The sequence below is a fragment of the Xiphias gladius genome, chromosome 16 (genome assembly GCF_016859285.1).
Source record: "Xiphias gladius isolate SHS-SW01 ecotype Sanya breed wild chromosome 16, ASM1685928v1, whole genome shotgun sequence".
NCBI lineage: Eukaryota > Metazoa > Chordata > Actinopteri > Istiophoriformes > Xiphiidae > Xiphias > Xiphias gladius.
The window spans coordinates 25,425,870-25,447,115 of record NC_053415.1 but is presented as its reverse complement, the minus strand read 5'-3'; the positions used below and the strand labels follow the sequence as shown (position 1 = coordinate 25,447,115).

General features: G+C 43.2%; 2 protein-coding genes across 10 annotated transcripts in view; one reads left to right on the top strand and one right to left on the bottom strand.

Annotated features, from left to right (window-relative positions):
* ankrd44 (ankyrin repeat domain 44) overlaps window positions 1-6,027 on the top strand; it is a 47,548-nt gene extending 41,521 nt beyond the window's left edge. For 2 of the 3 annotated variants that reach the window (XM_040148054.1, XM_040148053.1), the window contains exons 27-28: window positions 275-366; window positions 1,960-6,027. In XM_040148054.1, coding sequence (XP_040003988.1) covers window positions 275-366; window positions 1,960-2,219 — 352 coding nt within the window. In that variant the 3' untranslated portion in view covers window positions 2,220-6,027. The remainder of the gene's footprint in view (window positions 1-274; window positions 367-1,959) is intronic. The other variant, XM_040148055.1, reaches the window with a different exon arrangement.
* A 2,984-nt stretch (window positions 6,028-9,011) lies between these two features.
* pikfyve (phosphoinositide kinase, FYVE finger containing) overlaps window positions 9,012-21,246 on the bottom strand; it is a 37,265-nt gene continuing 25,030 nt past the window's right edge. For 4 of the 7 annotated variants that reach the window (XM_040148072.1, XM_040148075.1, XM_040148074.1 and 1 more), the window contains 17 exons: window positions 20,927-21,040; window positions 19,374-19,482; window positions 19,121-19,275; window positions 18,036-18,132; window positions 17,040-17,097; window positions 16,822-16,953; window positions 16,603-16,723; window positions 15,647-15,742; window positions 14,643-14,723; window positions 14,251-14,345; window positions 14,091-14,150; window positions 12,728-12,904; window positions 12,061-12,164; window positions 11,837-11,965; window positions 10,938-11,199; window positions 10,592-10,666; window positions 9,012-9,565 (listed from right to left, as the gene is read on the bottom strand). In XM_040148072.1, the coding sequence (XP_040004006.1) occupies window positions 9,450-9,565; window positions 10,592-10,666; window positions 10,938-11,199; window positions 11,837-11,965; window positions 12,061-12,164; window positions 12,728-12,904; window positions 14,091-14,150; window positions 14,251-14,345; window positions 14,643-14,723; window positions 15,647-15,742; window positions 16,603-16,723; window positions 16,822-16,953; window positions 17,040-17,097; window positions 18,036-18,132; window positions 19,121-19,275; window positions 19,374-19,482; window positions 20,927-21,040 (1,981 nt within the window). In that variant the 3' untranslated portion in view covers window positions 9,012-9,449. The remainder of the gene's footprint in view (window positions 9,566-10,591; window positions 10,667-10,937; window positions 11,200-11,836; window positions 11,966-12,060; window positions 12,165-12,727; window positions 12,905-14,090; window positions 14,151-14,250; window positions 14,346-14,642; window positions 14,724-15,646; window positions 15,743-16,602; window positions 16,724-16,821; window positions 16,954-17,039; window positions 17,098-18,035; window positions 18,133-19,120; window positions 19,276-19,373; window positions 19,483-20,926; window positions 21,041-21,246) is intronic. The other 3 variants (XM_040148078.1, XM_040148079.1, XM_040148073.1) reach the window with 1 other exon arrangement.

Here is a 21,246-nt window from a genome sequence, read left to right as displayed (position 1 = left end):
TCCCTCATTTCTCTGTGACGCCCGGCGTTACAAACCATCCATGTAGCGAATGTACGGGTGAATGTGTGATTCAGGGCATGAAAATAGTTTTCCTCCCTGACAAAATCTTTATGAACGTTGGGGGGGTGTGTGAGTTAAAGGAAAACGCTGGGAAAATCTTTTGCAACAGATGTAGAGGCTCAACAGGAGGAGGTCGAGCAGGACGGACGCAGGACGATGATCCTCTTTTAAAAACTACTTTCATGATCTCTCTTTTCCCGGTTGTTACCGTCAGTCCTCTCCACCTGGCGGCTCGTAGCGGTCTGAAGCAGGCGGTCCAGGAGCTGCTGTCCCGAGGGGCCAGCGTTCAGACGGTGGATGAGAACGGTAGGATGAACCCGGTCTGGTCTGATCCAGGCCTTTCCTGTGACAGGCTTTAGCTGCACGCCACTGTCATCGGTCAGCATGAATGTTTTCCTCCGTTCCCGCATGAACTCGGCTTGTCTGAACTGTTGTAGTGTGATTTTTTTTTTTTTTCCTGCGTTTTAAAGACAGTTTCCGTGTGAATCTGTCTTTCAAATGGGGTTCCCACTGGTCATGGAGTTCAGAAACATCAGAGGATTTTACAAATGGGACGTTTCCTGCTTTCCTCAGTTGTCGCGTTAAATGGCGGTCGTCTGTTTTAAAGTGTTCTCTTTGGACGATTTTCGCCTTTTACCCGACATTGACAGTAGAGAGAGGACGAGGAATGAGGGAGGGAGAGAAAGTCAGGGGACGTTGCTTTTTAACCAGCAGTCCCACAATTTAATAAATCCATGAAAACCTTTAATCTAATGATCAAAACTAATCTGTGTGTCTTAAAACGGCGCTCCAGATTTAGCGTTGAACTCCTACAACGCTGTCGGACTCACAAAACAGTTTATAAAAAAAAATCAAAATCCTTTGGGCACAACCAGACGTCATTGTCTTTTTAATTCCACACATTCTTCTTCCTTGAGAAAAAAAACAACTTGTGCCTACATCACCCACAATGCAACTTAACCGCCGGCAGCTCCTTCAGAGGTCTGGGTGTGTTACGCTAGCAGCGGCTAACGTGGCCTGGAGGCTGTTTTCACCCCAGGAACAGACCTCCGTGTGTAGATTCCCCCTTTAGTTCGGGTGGTGGGTGTTAAGAGCGTGGTCAGCGGACCTGGGGGGAGTTAAGTCCCTCAGCTCATGGACGAACACGGCATCGTGATCGCTGTTCACAAAATATGACCGAGTTATCAAAGCGCCGCGAAGACGACTGTGGGAACTCTGGTTTAAACTGTGTCTCTGCTACTTGTTTGCTGGTCACGTGTCCTTTAGACATTTTGAAGTCCAACTGAAATCAAATTTGCTGATTTTTTATTTTTTTTGGTCTCCTACAGAACATACCTGCTCTGTAACTCACTCGTTCCTGTGTTTTCTGAGGAAAAAAAATCAGAAACCAAAAGTTCTGAATTTACACATTATATTTTTTTGGCGTCACGACAGCGCCCCCTGGATTTGCATCAACTCGACAGACTGGCGTTCCTGTATGCGTCCACGTAGGCGGAGGCCAGTCAAGTGCCGTCAGCGTTGCGTCGCAGGCAGAATCAGACGCCGAACAGGAACCCACAGTAGCTTTCCTGCCCGAGTCATGAACACGTCCTGTCCTGGATATATTACGCAGTGTGATGGCATCATTTTAAACTGTGGTTTCAGTTGGACTTGAATTGAATATCAGCGGTGTTGTGTCGTCCCCCCGCCCCCCGCCCCCCCATGTCAGCCGGCTGAACACTAACGGAATGCTGCTCCGTCCCTCCCTCTGTCTCCTGCCCCCGTTCCCGCTTCGCCTTCCCCGCTTCCTCCACGTCCACGTCTCGCCATCCTCCTCCTCCTCCTCCTACTTTTTCCCTTTTCTCCCTCTCCCTCCCTCCCTTTTTCCTTTCTGTCCTTCTCTCTGTCTCTCTGCCTCAGGTCTGACCCCTGCTCTGGCTTGTGCTCCTAGCAGAGAGGTGGCTGACTGTCTGGCTCTCATTCTGGCTACCATGATGCCTTTCTGCTCCCCTTGCAGCTCCGGGGCTCCCTCCCCAGGCTCCCTGTTGAGGCAGCTGCCCCACCAGGGGGGTAGAGGCCCGGGCACCGGCCCTCGGGGGCCACGCAGCCCCAGGAACCCCTCCGGACCCTCCAGCGAGGGGACCACCGAGAACGACTCGGAGGACTCGGAAACCTTCTGACCCCTCCGAACAGACTCTCTACCCTCCTACCTCGAACTGTGCACCTGAACTTTCGACCCCCCCCCCCCTCCCGGGAACGATGCAGCGTTTTTACTCTGTGAAGTGCACTCTTCAGGTAGAAGTGTAGAGACCCGGTTGTGGCACAGTGTGGATGTTTGCAGTTACGGAGCGAAGTGTTCAGTATTAAATCAATCAATAAATAATCATGGATAAATTGAAGAAGAGGAAAATATTGAAGAAAAATATATAAATGAAAGAATAATTTGTAAAGAAAAATTTAAGAAAGTATTTAAAGTCATTATTACAAAATGTTATTTCATCACTCTCGTTTTCATAGCAACAGGGTTTTCCGGATTGGAACTGGAACTTCCAGGTGCTGCAGACGAAACAAAGCCTCATTCAAAACCCCATTGACATTTGTAACGACTTTAACGACTAAAAATCCAGCCTTGGAGCAGATTCTTCCTCAAACAGGTTGTCGTGTGGCTCACGTCCTACGTTTAGTTGAGGACAGTATCTTTTTGTAAAACAGTCTAATATTGGCGTTAATTCAATACTTATGTTTTTTTTTTTTTAGCAGCAGCCTTTAACAAACACCATTTCCCATGAGCCCTAGATGTTTGCGGGCTGATGCCGCGCTCACGTCCCGTCAGAGTTACCGTAGCCACCGGTTAACAACGTTCACGTCAGTTACTAAACGTGGCGCTGCCGTGAACAAGCGCGGCATTTCAACCCAAACTCAGCGTTATTACACTCTGTTCAAATTAAACTCCTGCGTCGTGCAACATTTATCATTCCTGATACTCGTTGTTGCAAATGTAATGAGGAGTTGAGTTTCAATAATATCTTTTTCTTCTAAGTATTTTCCGTGGCGGAGGAAATATTCAGAACCTTGAACGTAACAATACTTTATGAGAAGTAAAAATCCTGCATTGAATATAATACGTATATGTATTATAGGTAAATATACTCAATGCAGAAAAAGGCCCCGTGACGATTATATTATTATATCATTAGATTATTATTCCTGATGCATCGATGTGAAAGAATTTTACTGTTGTAGTTGGTTGAGGCGGAGCTAATTTTTCCCCCTCATGGATCAGTCTTCTGATGATTTTTCTCAATCAACTGATTGTTTGGTTTGTAAAAATTAAGCAGATACTGAGGAAGCACGACGACCGCCGTAGAGCCCGCTGCTTGTTTTGTCCGAGCAGCAGTTCAGAGCTCAAATGAAGATAAAATAATTGAAAGTGATTGAAAGAAAGAGCAGGAACCTTGAAATGTTCCACCTTTTTACATGAAAAACGACTCCAAAGACTGTCAGGATAGTTGTCTTTAATTGTAGCTGATAAACGTAGTTTCCCTCTGAGTACGAGTACCTCACATTTTTACTTGAATAAATCTTCATATGATTATTTCTCTTTTTGTGTATTTAATATTGAACATCTGGGGCTCCACACACTGCGGCGTCTGTGTCTCCTGCTCTTCGTGTGGGGAACGGGTACAGAATCGCCCTCCTCTGACGCCAGGCTGGAGGCCCTACAGCGGTTTTGTTCTTTTGTTTCTCTTAGTGCGCTTTTCCAAATAAGTGAATAATTAATTAAATGAATGAATGAATGAATGAATGAATGAATGAATAAAAACAACGATCGGAGCAGCTGCACTGCCCCGGTCTGAGTCCTACAGCCGAACAAGTTGCTCCGCGAAAAACTGTGGCTGAAGAGGGATTCGATCCGGACCAGTTCTGGGTTCGGGGTCTGCATGCTTGCGTAAACTCACACCACGGTTCGTTCTTCCTACTCACGGGTGCTTAAATCCAAACCGACCTCGGTACTTAGTCTCTGCATGGCGCAGCGACTCGCCTCTGAGACTCCATTTTGTCATAAAAAAGAAAAAAAAAGAAAAAAAAGAAAGAAAAAAGGAAAAAAAAAAGTAGCCATTTTTTAACTGTTTGTACAAAATGAAGTAGACCATTAAGAAAGCTGAGTGTAATTTTAACCTTTTTCTGATTTTCGGCTTCTTGTTGTACCAAATATTTGACGTCTACGCGTAAATAATTACACACGAGCAGGTACGCACACGGTAGAGCTTGTTTTTAACTGTTAACCGAAGCACAAAATTAGGGTTTTGCTGCTGGAGCGTGAAGCATTACAGCCTTCGTAAGATGTTTAGTGGTTCGAATACTCCCCAGGAAAGAGGATCTGGCGTTGGGTACATCTCAGCTCCCTCAGCCACATTTACGTTTCCCCTCGTTTGCGTCTCTTTCCACGCGTCCGTCGGTCGGTTCGCCGCTTTGGTCCAGAATGAAATCGTCTAAACAACTATTATGTGGAGGGTCGTGAATTCTCCGCGCAGACATTCGTGGTCCCCGCAGGATGAAACCGTCTGACTTCGGGGATCCGCCGACTTTTCCCCTAAGCGCCACCGACAGGTCGACGTTCCCGGCTTTCGCGGAAACATCTCTACAACTACTGGACGGATCGGTACGGACGTCAGCGCCCCCCTCAGGATGAACTGTAATAAGTTTCCAGGAAGCGCCGTCATCACGTCGAACTATTTGAAATTAAATTGGCAAACCATGTTGACATTTGATTAATCGTTTCAGTAATTTTCTTTTTTCAAGCGAAACTGCCAAATGATTCAGGATTTAACGTTTTGTTTGTCACGTCTGTTGGTCGAATAAAACTAGGAATCTGAGAAAACACGACTTAGGTCAGTCAGTCAGAAACGAAGGAGGCGGCGCAATTTGTAACCAGAAGCGAATGTTTCTCTCTCTCCCGTTTTACGAAGACAAACGAAAGGGAAACCGGATTTTGGTCCGACGGCGCCATTAAAGCGAATCCTGGTCTCGCGTATCCTCGCGCCTCCAGGCAGAAATACGCCGATTTTTACCCTGGTTTACGATGACGAACCGGATCGGTTCCTGGGTCAGGACCGGGTAACGATCGAACGAGGGAACTGGGATGTGCCCACTGATGGACACAGGGTTTGTGAGGATGCGACTGAAAGACGAGATGATGACGTGGATTTCACGCGTGTTATCCTGTGGCCTGGAACGGCCTCCTGCACTGTTTCGACTCCATGTTTATTGCTACCTGTGGTGCGTGGTTGCACACTTTGTAGACCAGGGGGGCCAACGGTGACCCGCTGACGTCGTTTCCCCACCCGGGCAGCTCTAAAATGTCTAATCACGCGCGCCCAGATTCTCCATGGAGACCAAATCCCTGCGACGACGAAAAGCTCAGTTCATTGTGGCGTTTATTATCTATAACACATGATGGTACAGAAACTGCCAGCACTTAAATGTAAAATAGCACAGGGCCTTGACCACTTTCATCCCCCGTCTGTCCAGCCACCAGCGATGTGCCATATCGTCTCAAACGTGTCCAGTGCCTTGATGTCGATTACTTTTTAAATTTGTTTTCTATTACGACATGTCCCATGTTAGAAGATCCTAATATTCTTATAATTTTAAAGGGTCGGTTCACCAAAATTACAAAATAAGTTATTATTATTATTATTGTTATTATTTTTATTTTATTATTATTATTTTTTAAATGAACTGTCATGGTACTGAGTCGTGCAGGTTTGTTCAGGTTCGGCGATTTTTTTATTTTTATTTTTTTAATGCATTTCTGCCTTTAATTGACAGGATATAGTCAAGAGGCAGAAATCAAAATCAGTGATCAAAAGCTCCAGAAGAGCTACTAAATGGACCTGGAGGTGAGATTGTTTCGTCAGTGCCGCAGTTTTTCGCGATAATCCACAGAGCTCACTGTGAACACTTTTTTTTTTTTTTTAATTTTCTGTTTTTGTGTTATTATAATTTAAATTAAGTGATTGACAGAAAATTAATCAAACAATTTTCTTAATTGATAAATCATTTAAAGTCGTGTTTTAAACAAACATTTGCTGGTTTCAGCTTCTGAAATATGAATATTTGCTGGTCTCCTACGATATTAAAACTAAATCATTTTAGGTCTGAATATGTTAATTTGATCGTTGGGGACTTTTTTTTTTTTTTGCTATTTTCAATTTATTGATCAGTGGAGAAAATAATCGCCAGTTAAGTTGATAATGGAAAACAGAAATCTTGAAACCATATTTTTGCTTCTTTTTCTTTTCTCCTCAGTAGGTCCAGTTAAATCTGTACTCTGGTCTGTGGAGTATCCAGAGTAATCAGGACAATTCTCGGTAAAGACGCATTGATGTGACCTTTTCTTTTTTTTAATTACGCGTGATATTCCAACCCACGTTCACTTTACTGGTGTGGAGGCAGAGGCCAATGTCTCAAAACGTCGACATTTTGGTGAGCTGATTCTTTAACGTTGAGCGGAATGTGAGCAGTTATGTCGGAGAGGAGTTTGCTTTGCATGAGGGACGATTATGCAGATGTTTTTTGGGGGGTTTTCTTTTTGTGTGTGAAATGGTGTCTAACTCCACTGTTTTCTCTCCTTTCAATGCTGATGATTTTCTTACCTGTCAACAAACCCCATGGAAAGACCAAAAACAGTGAAGTGTTAGTTGGTCTCTTAATACGACTTCCCAGGCCTGTTTGTTCCCTAACGAAGACATAAATCTTTTTAAACAGCTCACAAATATATACTTTTATTTTTTTTTTCTAAAAAAAGGATAAATCATTTCCCAAAACAGCTGGGAACTGTAGTTTTTTAAGCAAACGTTACTGTACCAGGAGGAAATAGTGCATTTGCTGGGGACTGCTTTGAGCTGCGGATTAATACACATTCAACGCTTTAGTGAGTACCTCCGACGGCGGGACGGCGCCGTGTGTGAGATCGGTTTAAAGCAAACTACAGGGCTGCTCAATGACGTGTTTCTGAGCACTTCTAATGCGCTTTAGTGGGATGAAATCAATGTCGGTTTTGGTCTTTTCGTGGGATTTTGCTCTTCCTTTTAAGTTGCCTGTGTGTGAGAGCGTGTTAGCTTAGGTACTGATATGAAACCGAACTGCTTTTGTATATAATGTTGACGTAAAGAGCTTTGTATGGAAAAAAAACCAACAAAACAAATCCAATCTCCATCAAAGAGGACTTTGAGCACAGAGTGATGTCTCCATCCTAAACGGTTGAATATGAAGTGGTTTTTTTTTTTTTTAATTTTGAGTTATCTTTTCAGAGCAAACTAAAAGGTGTGTATATTAATGAATTCATTTGAAATCTAAATTGAAACCCCTGTTAGCTGCAGTTAGACTGAAACAGAGACGACTCTTAGCGCCTGGTAAGCACACACGTTGTTAACAAGCAGTCTCTCTCTGCCTCTGCTGAGAGACTGAATCTGTCTGCCAGTATTATGAATTATTATTATTGTTATAATTATTATTCTACCAGAAAATGAGCTGCACCAGTCCTGACAATCGTTATCGTCACGTGTCTGATGAGTTTCATACCAGTTCCTGATGCAGTACGACGTGCTGAGGGCTGTTTGTCAGCTTCCCTTTGTTTTATATAAATTGTACAATAATAAAAATCTGTTTGAAGTTACTGCGGTGCCGGCTTGGTTTCTTTTTCCCTTCTCGCTGAATTGTAGGACGTGCAGGCTTATTTCGTTCTCCACAGCGTAAGAAACCGTGTGTGGGAATGTCAGATCTCTCTGCCCCGCATTGCTTTGGAAATTCGCTTTCCTGCCGCTGAGGCAAGCGAGGGTGATTTAACAACAAACGAACGAAGGCCAAATATCAAGGAAGGAAGAAAATCCCAATGCCTTTCATGAAAGGGAGGGAACTCATCATGGGTTTGGCTTTAAGGAAAATTAGACTGGATGTTTGTTTTTAAAAAACCATAGAAAGTAGTTTCTCTGCCACAAATTCAGATATTTCTCTCCGTCGTAAAGGATGCAGCCTTAATGAGGTCTCTTGGGGCTGCAGCTAACGATTTTTTTTCCTTATTGATGAATCTGTCCAGTGTCTTAACAGTTAACTGGGTCTACAGGGCCTTCACAATTTCCCAGAGACTAAAGTCAAATCGTCAAATTGCACAGCCACTGTCCCACCACCAAACAGAAGACAGACACAGTCAGAGAGCAGCTGGTGGACACAACGGAGCATTTAGCAGCTGAAGAGCCAGATGTTTCCCTCGGAAGCTGGAAAAGGAGCTGAGAGAGAGGGAATACCGGGCTTAGATTCATCAGGTGGACACAAACACAACTCCGGATCATGTTGTTCACTAACCGCTGGATGTGGAAATAAAAAACTTTTGATAAAGTTCAGCACATTTCAACCTCTGAAGTGATGATGAGTCGACGTGTTCACAACTTCTTTCTGCTGCCCTCTAGTTACCCACCACCTCAAAAAAAAGGGGGAAGTAAAATTGTTTTAAAGTCAAACTATAGCAAAAATAATTATCTCTTTTACCTGCCATCTTTTTTAATATTTTTCTTCATTTTGATTTGACAATTATGAAGCTTTAATTGTGTTGAGCGAGGCTGAAACTAAATTATTTTCATTAACGCTGCAGCATATAAAAATTCAGAAGAAGTGAAAAATAGCAACCATGGTGACAAATTGTACATTGTTTCCATGGAGCAATACAAAACCCATTTTACACTAATAATAATAACCGAAAAGCAGCTAACGTTTGGAGATTTTGCTTGATAAATGCCTTAATCAATAATCAAAATTGTCTTAAGTTTCAGCACTAACCTCTGGTCATCCAAATATTTATTAAATGCTTTATTCTGAAAGGGCCTTTGCATCATATCAATTTCCTCCTCCATTTAAACATTTCTGCATCATCACCAAAAGAAAAAAAAAAGAAGAAAGCTTTAAGACAAAGCCACGTTAATAATATTTTAATAGTTACATAATCTCTGTACATTTACAAACTTTAAATTACATGAATTAGTTTGTTTACCAAACTATAACCACAAGACTGAAGGTTTTCAGCGGGTCCTCTTGAAACAGTTGGACTCATGGCACCATTTAAAATAACAAACCCTTGTGAAACGCGGCAGGAACCCAGAGGGAGGTAAATTATAATCTGCGTCCCCAGTGATTAAAAAACGAGTTAAATCGTCTCAGTAACGCCGCAGCTGCAGAGCGGCGCTGCTCCAATGGAATGATACTGTGCTGTGGTTCTGGTCGGGCTACGGTCCGCACAACATTCACACGTTTACAACGTCCAGTGTGCTTCTGGGTCTCTGCTCGGTCAAAAAGATGACTTTTTTTTGTGCATAGAGAGAGTGAGGGAGGGAGCGGACGCGCGTTTCAACCGCTCAGCAGTTGATGCCCAGGCCGGTCCAGTGGTCGGGCACCATCAGGAAGTATTTGTCCATGGCCTCGCAGAAACGAGCCCTGTACAGCTCGGGGGAGACCACGGTGGGCATCTTCCCTGGGGAGACAGCACAGCGCAACATCAGAGCCAGAGCCAGAGCCGACGTTTCCAGACTCCAGAGCACCAACGCAGCGGGATCGTGTTCAGTTGTGTTCTTCGTTTTGAAAATGGTGTCAGGCCGATATTACTAGTGGATGTCTGCTTTATTATACACTCAGACGGCAGTTTATTAGGAACACCTACCTACCACTAACGCAGTCCTCCAACGAATCCTCCCTTCATGAAGAAATATCAACCATAATATTAATCATTAATCATTCAATTAATGATGTTCAGTTTGTGTTGAAACTGTTTTTGAGAGGTGTGAACTCAACTGCGTGGTCATTTTGGAGGATGTACTTTGTGGTGCTGTTGACATTATAATGAAAAGGTGTTTCTATTATTTCGTCCAGCCCATTTATGTCAATGAGGGTAAAGACTAAAGACAAAATAACGGCCCATTTAAGCCGATTACAGGCTGAAGATACTGACGAAGTGGGCGTCTGCGTTGGAGCCTTTGGACTGTTTTTACATTTTATTATTTTCGTTCCTTTTGCGTTTTTTATTATTCGTTACGATTCCATTTCAGGAATCATCAGCAAAAACGTCTGTTTACATGGAAAACCAGGAATATTGGCCAGTGTACCGTTACCCTGTCTTTTTTTCCTCTGTAATATTCGTCTCTTCAATCACTTTGCGTTCGCACCTAAAGTGGATTCATAAGGACTGGATGAAAAGGTTCCACTTTTCAAGTCAGGTGTGGGAGATCAGATGAAATACAGTTTACCATGACGTAGACTGCTGTATGGGAACTCTGCGCTGAAAGATTTTTGAGTGATCACGATGATTTCAGATATGTAATTAACTGGACAGGCCTATTTGGCGGGTCTGGCGTTTTAGTCGCCAAATATCATGAATACAGCCGACAAAGTTTATTAGGAACACCTCTGAATGACACAAAGCCGCTCGCAAAGTTCCCTACTCAGTGTCTGAGAAGGGGTTTTTATACACGGGACGTGGAGAACAGCGGGGACTGAGACTTACCTTGACCTCCCAGGATTCCAGTGGATTTGACAACCATTTCCAGTCTCTTGTCCCAGGTAAATGTCCTGATATAATCTGCAGAGAAGAGCAGAGGGAAATTAAATAAAAATCGGATGAAATGTATTTTTTTGGGACGCGGAGGCTGGTGCTGCGATTCTTCTCGCTGAGTCTGAACATATAAAAGATAAACAGGAGTGTTGCAGAATGCTGCGGACGTGAAAAGCAACGTTACGTCTACACAGAAAATAAAAATCCCTGCTGTTGGGTCAAGATCTGGTAAAAAGTCATCCACTTAAAAATGACCCCGCGACACTGACGCTGCGGACCTTTCTCCTCCTCCTCTCACCTATAATCCCGACCACCAGCTGATCGGTGGCATCGTCCCGCCCCACCAGCAGGGAGTAGTCGATGATGAGGTGGCTGGACAGGAAGTAGGCGTCGCTGTGTATGGCGGCTCGCAGGATGGCCTTGCAGTGCGAGCGGATGTACAGCGGGTTGTCGTGGATCAGCTTCAGGAGGTTTTCGTCCAGCAGAACCACCTCGCAGCTTTCCTTCCCCGAGTCCGTCTTCACGTTACGGTTTCTCAGCGACCCTTTGAGGTCAAACACCTACGGGGGAGACAGTAGGTAGGCAAAGCTCCGTTATTACTGAAGTAACGATGTGCTTCGCATAAAGGCGTCAAAAAGCACGACGGAGTAAACGAAACTGAGACAGCAAAATTAATTTTACAAAACAGCAAACAGTTTTAAAAAAAGCAAGGGGGAGTATAGGTGAGTTTTGAGAAGTTTTTTTTTAAAGTTTCAGATGAACCGGATAAAGTAAACTATTCTAAAGTTTTAGGGGCAGAGACGGCGAATGATCCGTCTCCCTTCATCTTAAGTCGAGCTCTTGGAACATTGGATTCAAAAATGTACTCAGGGGCTAAACCGGCCCAAAATTTTATACTGAATTCTAAACTCCACTGGCGGCCACTGGGGAGAGGCCAACAGCTGCAGACGAGCTACAGCTCCTCGGCTGAGGCGGGAGTATAAATCAATAACATCAGTCCGGTGGTGAGGAGACAAAAAAGCCTGGATTCATCTCAGAAAACAAAACAAAACATGATTTTACAAGTTTCTAAATGTAAACAGAGAAATCCTGCGAAGACTGACACCTAAAGTGGCTTCTTCTGGTAAATGAGAAAAGAAAAAGGCTTTGTATTCTGTCATCAGCGAGTCAAATCACAGTGCTGTTTGTTAGTCTCACCTGAGCCATCTTGCGTCCATAGAAGAGATTTTCCATCACGAGCAGGTCCAGTTTCTTCTCCGTGTTGTTCTGGGAGTTCTTGTAACCGATCCGGTAAACGCCCAGGATCTTGGCCAGCGCAGTCGGCCGCTGCGGCGCCAAAAAACAAAACAAAACGGTTGTTAGTTGCTAAGAGACTCAGACGGCAAAGCCCCAGATGCAGAGCACTTCTTTATGATGCATACTTTCTGCTGCACAGCTCCACTGATGTAGGTGAAGTAGTGAGGTGCAAAGTCCAGGAAAGACTGGACCTCCAGTCTGGGCATCTGCTTCAGGATGAATCGGTCATCTGACAGGACACAGAGGAGAAGATTCACATTGCTGAGATGAGAACCTGCGGTTTGAGGACATTACTGAAGAAACCATGGATTTGCTACTGCTTGTTAACGACTTCTTTCGGGCTGCCACTAACAGTTATTTTCATTATCGATTGATTTGCCAGTTCTTTCTTCACTAACAGTTTTATCTACAAAATCAAATAACTGTGAGAAAAGACGTTCGCTTTGTCCGACCACCAATTTACAACAACATTAAACAGAGAAAAGAAGAGAACGTGAATGTTTAAGAGTCTGAACACAGCAAAGGTGACTCGGACGATCGACTGATCATCAAAACAGCTGCCAATTAATTTCCTGTCGATCCGCTAATCAATTAACCGACTGATAGCATTTCAGGTCCTGGGGCTGAGTGACACTGAAGGGTTAAGGACGTCAGACAGTACTGAGGGTCTATATCATCGAATCCCTCTCGTAACTAGACCACCTCCACATTTAACTCAGAAACACGCCACGCCGCTGAAGCTGAGGAAGCTCCACCTGCTGCCCCCCCCCGTGACGAGGCACCAGATACAACCTTCTGTGGCGTAGAAAACGGCTCCAGATTTTCCACCACGAGCCTGCCAGTTGACACAGTGGGACAGCGAGCGGACGAAATCCTCCTCGGTGCTCTCCATGATCTCCTCGCGCATCTTGTGAAACTCCTCGGCGTAGTAGATCCGGCAGTAAAACTTGGCGTTGGCATCGGAGAACTCTGCGAATTCAACAACAGAAGCACTGAAGCACTCCCAGAGGACGACACCGACGAGGAGACACTTCTTTTTCTGTTCTTTATATGAGAGGGGGGGGACTGAGTACTGACGTAGCAGGGTCCCCAAATTTCTGCAAATGCCACAATTACTCTCTAATTTTTTTTCCAATTCTTTAAGGTCATGAAATAAATAGTAAAACTGCATGAACATTTGAAGAAAACCTTGTTTTAATGTTTGCTGCAGGGCCTGTATTTACCTCTTTTCACTTAAAAAATCAACCAGTAGAAGGGAATTTCTCCAGGCCTTTAATTTGCTCCTCTTCTTTCCCTTTGTCTACTTTTGAGTTTCCCTTTCGCCTCAAATTTCCTGTCTTGTCTATTTGAGGAGGAATTACACCTGACAAGACGAACAAATAAAGTCTGGATCCATGGAAATTTTCCTAATACTTTTTTTTCCCTCTCCAATATTCCCTCCAACACTTAGAAGGTGCAGACGCGTCATATTCAGGACATGGTAATAAAACACTCAGTTTTATTGCTCAGTGTCCATCACAAATTCCAATTCTTTCTCCCATCTTTGTTTTGCTGTTTTTTATTTTTACAACAGTCCCTACAAATTTTTTTGTATTTTAGAAATTTGATTGTGGACGTTTAGAGCGTCGTCATCTTTGTACAGATCCAGACTGAAACATACATAACTTCAAGATATTTTAGCAAATAAGGATGAAGGCAAATCATATTTTAATTTTAGTTCTTCAAATTACTTGATGCCTTTTAACTATCTACATCTACATATATATATCTATATACATATATCTATATCTATATCTACATCTATACAAACACACGCACACCTTTTTGAGGCCATATGTACATGTTATCATTGTTGTTTGGCATAAAATCAGGTCTTTACTCATATTCATTATTTCAACTAGATGAAGCTTGATGACGACTGACGATATTCCAGATATTCAAAGTACGTATTTTACGTTTTTAATTGTGATTTGAAATGTTATCATCATCCCCTTCATAGTAAAAGATTCGACTGATCTACATTTAGGTTGGGCTTTGACCCCAGGAGAAGTAGTCTCAGTTACATCCAAGCCATGTGACTTCGCACAGAGTTACAACTTTTCCAGGTCAAAAACCTCTGAAGGGAAATTAATATTAAAGAAGACAAAACACTCACGTAGTTCAATGTGTGGATTCAAGGTCTGTTTCTTCTGTTTGTCTGCCAAGTCTGCATCCTCTGCACAAAACAGCAATAAGAGTGAAGCGTTTCACCTCCAGGATAAGATCTAAAGTTCTAAGTCCTCCGTGAACGGAGGTGTTATGTGACCAGCACTCACTGAGGGGATCGGCCTCTACGCTGCTGCGGCTCTGCTGGGAGGAGGCCGACTCGCTGGGCCTGGCAGGGCTGCTCTTAGCCCGGCTCTCCGCACTACTGAGGAGGAAATAGAGAAAAACGATTTTTACAGAACAGAAATGAGGTCAGCTCTTGCTGCATTTCAGTTGGCCAGTCAAATGTTCTTTAAGTAAAACTACTGGAACTTGACCCAGCGCTACGGCCCAAACACTGCATTCCTTCTTCCTTTGTTGATTGTGTTTCTTTTTTTTTTTTTTTAAAACAGGTAAAAGAACTAAAAAACAATATCTAACATAAATATGTGAGTTTCCGTCTGGAGTAAACTTCAGATTTGAACATTTCTTAAATTTCATGACCAGTGGGAATCCCGTCTACCTGACGGCCTGTGGAGTCTCATCCCCTCCTGTGCTTGATGGCTTGGACAGATCATCCAGCGCCGTTTTATATTCCTTGCAGCTGGAAGGCGATAAATGACACAATAGCAGCATGTTTTAGAAAACGGGACATTTATAGGCGTAGACTTTGAAATTAAACCATAAGACCGTCTCAAAACTGTTCAGAGGTCTACAGCAAACAAAATGAAACTCATTGTGTGTGAAACAAAAATGGGAAAGGGAGGAAAATCTAAATACACCAGAGGAGGAATTGGAGAATTTATGTGAGCTAGAATGGAAAAACATCATGTTCGGCTTTACGGAGGGTTTTATTGGAAAAACCTCTTCAGGTTTTTCATTAATCCAATTCAAAAGACTCATCTGACGAGACTGTCCAGTCGCTGGACACAGTGCGGGTCCTCCGACGCAAACCATCATCACATATTCTGGTCTTGCTCAATGTTGAACCCGTTCTGGCAGAGAGTTCATAAAGTTGTGCAAAGAGTTTTCAGGTTGAGACCCTCTATTTGGGCGCCCTGCCCTCAGAAAAAAGTTGCCTCTAAGGTCAGAGACGTGATCCAGATTCTAAGAACTATGTATTCTATTGATGATCTTCAAAATGGAAAGAGTCCAAAGGGACAAGTTTTTTTAAACACGGGAAAGCTGCATCTTGTGCATCACACCTGTAGGTCCATCAATTGTTTGTTTGTTTCTGTCTCTTTATTATTATTATTTTTGTTCCTTCTGAAGTGAATTTTTTTATCATGAAGGCACAGCCCAACATTCCGGTCGTGTTTATTAAGTTCTGTTTCCATCGTGGATTTAGTTTCAAATGTATTTTATTAGATCTTATTATACTGGAACCACAGGTATGGACAGTCGTTGTGCGGAAGTACCTTGGCCTATCCCAATAAAGAGAGAATTAAAAAGAGGAAAAAGAAAAAAATAGGGCATTTATAAGGGATAAATTCTGAGCTGAGACGGAGAGAGGAGGCAGGCACTCACCTGAGAGCGAAGGCGATGATGGAGCTCGGCTCTTTCTCACACACTGCGATGGGCACCCGCTCGTGTTCATACATCAGGTAGTGCTTGTCTGGGTCACTGCCAACACAGATCACATGATAGTCAGAGATCGACCCTTAAAGCCTGTAAAAAATGTGTGTACAGTCCATAAATTACCAAGGTAGACATCTCGTAGTGCTTGGTGTCTTTATATGATTTTGGCATCTACCTAAAAAGAATGTTGACAAAAACGCTACAGCTAGTTTTCTACATGTGCAGCCAGAGGCAAATGTTCTTGGCTTCTTAAGGTTGGTGTGATGAACGAGCGTGGTCTTTGTCTGAGGAAACCACAGCCCACGAAGAATAACGAGTGCGATCCACAGCAGCAAATACGGGGCTGGGAAACAGAACTGCAACCTGTCTGCAGCACAAAATATCAAAAACTGACAGGTACTGAAGGTTGGCATCAACACATTCATAATTTTGTCAGTTCCTGATTAATATCAAGATTCTGCAAATTTTAGACTATTTTCCTTTTTTTCTTGTACGGCTGCTTGAATTTAAACACTTAACATTCGCCTTCTTTTGTTAAATCAAGTATTGGCATCATTTATCGAAACCCATGCATTCGTACCAAAAAGAAATCAGTAGCCAGGCCCTAACACATGCTTCTATAAAAACCTTTTTTATGTCAGATGAATGTGGTTTTTTTGACGACATGCTGGGATTTAACCAGGGGCATCTCGGATCACCCCCCCCACCTTCAGCAGACCAGGTCAGTGGTTTCGGTTCAACTGGCAGTTCAGTGCAGACATTTCAGTCGGTACTTGAGAGGGTTCCACACCCTCCAGGAGACAGTCTACATGCACAGGTAGACTGTGAGAGCTGCACAGCGGCATCAGCGGTCGACAAACAGCACAACCCCACGGTTTTTCCAACGCCATTGGTGCATTACTTACAACGGGAAAGGGATGGGGTTGAAGCTGTTGCCAGGGAGGAAGTTGGCGAGGATGGCCTTCATGGTGGATTTCTCCTTCACCTGGCTGTCAGAGGAGCCCAGCAAGTGTCCGTCAAACACATCTGAAAACAAGCAAACAGCGATTTCACGCAGCGGAGATGAGATCAGAGAGATGCTGCACGCCACAGGAGGTAATCTATGCGTATGAACGAGTGTCTACCTTCGGGGATGCTGACCGCGTCCTGCTCGGTGAAGGAGTTACCGGGCGTGATCGGCTCAGCTCCAGGTTCTCCCGGTGACGGCAGCAGGGAGGAGGAAGAGGCCGAGGTCATCGTGCTGAGGTGACGGTCCTCTGCCAGAGAAAACAGGTCAGGATCACAACAAGCTTCGTTCACAGAGAAATCCAGGATCGGTTTAGGTCTGGGAAAGTTAACGCACCTTTTTCACCATTCTGTACCACAGGCGAGGGGTTACGGGGGGAGGAATCCAGGTTACTCTACGAAAAACGCAAATAAATAAGAACAGGCATGATTATCATGATACTAAATTCAACCTGAATCATCTCGGCGGCAAATAATGTGAATATGAGTGGGTGGGTGGGTTAAGGTCAGGTTACACACGAAATCAGGTGTGTTTATATCCACTTTAGTAACTCGGTTGCAACTAACAATTATTTTCCTTCATTAATCTGACGATTATTTTGACGAATAATCGTTTGGCCTGTAAAACATTCGAAAACAGTGAAAAATTAAAATATCCTACAAGCCCAAAGTGACGACCGGCAGACCCAAACCCATCACGTAAGACCAAGAAAAACAGCAAATCCTCACATCTCAGAATAAGGAACTATACATTTCTTTATACAATTTATGCCTTAAATCCATAGCTGACAGTATAGAAGGGAAACGTTAATTAATTTAGCCTTTATTTATGCAGGCTGGTCCAATGAGAACAGTTTTATTCAGTTTTTAATGGGCACCCTGTGTAGCCGGTAATAAACGCAACGCCAAAAAACCCAAATTTAGACAAACATTAAACGTAACGTAAGTCTGCAAAGAAAGGATGAGGATGAAATGAGAAAAGGGTGAAAAAGGGGGCATTAAACCAGAATTAAATAAAATCTGAACAAGACAATAAATTTAACTAATATAGATCTATCACCATGTGTAACCATCTCTTTTTTCATCCTGCCGCTCTGCTGTCTCACTAATACTCCCTCCCTCTGTCCTGCACGTCCGCATACGTAAACCTGAGATTAGAAACCCGCTGTAAATGGTGAGCGGCTTCTCCAGGGGAAAACTTTCTCTAATCCCCTACCCTTGATTACAGGAACCAGTTTCCTTGACCACACGGTGTTTGAAGACTGCAAGTTACTGGAAAAAAAAAACCCAGGCGGTGACCCAGTTACTGAACGCACTGAATGATGTTACCGACCTTGCTGTCGTCAGCGGCGGTCTGTCTGTGTCTTCCTGGGCTGGGGGGGACAGACAGACGCTTCCTGCCTTTCTCCTGCTGGAACAAGTCCTGCAGCCTGGGAGGCAAAGAGGCAACAGAGTGAGAACTAAGATCAGAAGTGGGGCGACCTGTTGCACCAACTCTGGTTGGGGGGTTTCTTTGTCATCTTTGGTAGATTACTTGGTCAGGTGCTTGTTGTTCATTGGGTCATGTTTTTTTCTTATCCATATATGTATTTTTTTTTCAATAAACACTTGACATAATTACTGATGTGTTTTCTTCATTACACCTTATCTACACACAGGAGGACACCATACTCCAGTACATGACTCTCATGTTTTACCTAAAAACTCGCGTTCTAATGCATCGGTTCATCATCAGGGATGTCAAAAAAATCAGATTTCCACACAGTCAGAGAGAGTAAAAGTTGGTCACAGCTCAGATATGTAACCCGAGGAGCGCGTTTCCCGCTGACAGCGCCGTCTGCTGGACACAGGAGCTGAGAGCAACGGAAATGAGTCGTGCTGCCGTCTCCGCTTCAGTCACAGTTTTGAGGTTCGCTCATTTTAAGACGAGACTCGGTTTGTAAAGTCTGCGAAGCCAGAGTCATAAAGAACTATCTTCAGAGACAAGAAGAACAAGAGAGCCCAGAGCCCTGATCCCAACATCCCGGAGTCAGTCTGGGGTCGCATGAAGAGACAGAAGACGCTGAGACAGACTAAATCCACAAGAGAACAGTAGCAGGTTCTCTAGGATCCTTGGAACAACCTACCTGCCAAGTACCTGAAAAACTGTGTGCAAGTGTAAGGAGGAGAACTGGAGCTCTTTTAAAGCCAGGGGGGGGGGTCCACAGCAAATCCAGATTTTTGTCTGTTTACTGCCCTTTGTATGAAGTTAACTGATAAATAAAAACTATGTCACTTTAATTTTAGTGCCTAAGACGTTTGCACAGTACTGTATAGTCTCTGTAAACAAACTATCAATGTCACTTTTATTTCATGATACTCTAGAAACCTTTTTTCCCCCAATAAAACATATTTAAAGAAGTCACTAGTGATCCTGACCTTCCGTTCCAGGACTGTAGCATCTCACACAGGCCCTGTTTCTTCATCACCAGCGACTCCAGAACAGCCTGCAGCTGCTGGGGAGAATCCACGCCGCAGACCTGCAGTCGAGCTTGAAGCTTTTCGATCCAGCTCCGCAGCTCTGCCTCTTCCATCTACACGCACGCACACACACACACACACCAACAGCACAGTGAGCTTCAAACTACCACTGCACCCAGGGACTAAGACGTGCTGATGGGGAAGAACCTACGTCTTTCTGAGCGAAGAGGTCCTCCATCTTTTCCTCTCGCGTCTTACTGAAGGTGTCGGTCTTTAGGGAGGTGAGGCGGTCATCTATGGCCAAGTAGACCTGAGCCACTCTGAGGAGAGAGCAGAGGGAAACAGTGGTCAGGCGACAGGTAAACAGCCAAAACCAAAAAAGGAAAGTGCCGTTAATCACGTTACGGTATTATTACAGCACTTTATCCTCTCCTTTAGCCTTAGGACTGTGCTCAACTATCCATGGACAGAGGTATTTAAATTAAAATCTAGTGGTTTTTCATGTACTATAGTTGTTTCCCGCTATTTTTTAACTGCTTTATTTACCTGCTGTATTTCTTCTTTTCAACACAGGTAGTTCTTGACTGAAATACTAGATCAATAATCTCTAGTCTTGTTTTTGCCCTGTGAGCAGAAACAGCCTAAAGATGGAAAAGCCGCTCAGTCCGTCCATCTGTTTGTCCAAAGCTTTAGTCCAGAGCAAGATCAGTTCAAGTCAATTTTATTTAAATGGCTCAAAATCATAATTTAAAGCTGCAACTATTTGTCAATTATTCAATTAGGAGGTCAACAGAAACAAAATATTTTGAAAATCGCTGAATTGTTTGTCATTTTAAAATAAAATAAATTTCTCTAAAAATAATACTAATGATAATAATAATAATAACAACCTTAATTTAAAGAGCAGTTTTCAAAATCTAAGTTATAAAATGCATCACAAGGCAGCAAAATAAAACAGACAAGTAATAAAATATCCAGGTTTAAAAAGAGAGTAGACAGAAATCATTTGGTGTCCAAAACCAATTCAGTGAAAACAGACTGAAAAAAATGTGATGATTTTCTGATTTTCTCTGTTTTATATCATTGTAAAATGAATATCTTTGCATTTTCGACTGTTGGCCGGACGACGCACGACATTTGAAGACTTCCCCTGGGACACTTTCCACTGTTTTCTGAGATTTTATAGACCAATCAATTAATGAGAAAATAAACAGCAGATTAATCAATAATGAAAATGACTTTTAGCTGCAGCCCTGCATGAATTTGCCTCCAAGGGCTTTACAATCTGCATATGCTCTATCATTAGACCCTCAGTATGACGATATCAACAACTATGGGCCATTTAAATTTGCTGTGAGAGTGATGTCTGAAGAAATGCCGACCCCTACATGAAATTTTCCATTACTACGTTAGAAATTTCAAAAGCTACCGGACATATTGCCATAAAATTTCACAAGCACAGTCATAGTGCAGAGTCCACAGAGGATTCACGGGATTTCATTTTGTGCCTCCCTCAGGCCAAAACGTAAGCTCTGAACTCAAGAGAAATTTCCCCTGCACACATCCATGCCCCAAAGGAGATAAACCCTTTTGATGTTGATGTCTCTTTGGTCTTCCTTCTTTCTAGCAGCACAGCTTATATTTTCATCCTTGTTTGCGCTACTGTTGTTACACTGGGATCTACTGGTCAAACTATTTTATGTACTGGTGCCGTTTGACACGTTTGTATGATGCAGACCGATGAGCTCAATGGTATTCATTTACTTTTGAGAGAAGTCCTTCAGGTCCTGCTGCAGGTTGATTTTGGAAGGCCCCAGGTTCCTGATGAAGATCTTGGGACGGGGAAGACAAATCTCCAACATCCTTACTGAAGTGTAGCTGAGAAGGAAACAGGAAACTCTTGTTACTTTGGTTATTGCTGTTTTGGATCCTTTTTTGATGTTTATTTTCTCTTTTTGTTTCTACTTATTTGTGATAATTTTGTTTATGTTTACAAATTAAGCTTCTATTGTCTCTACTTTCTGATCTTTATATCCGGCTTTGTCTTTTTCTTGTTTTATTGACACTGTGATTTTAAATTGTTT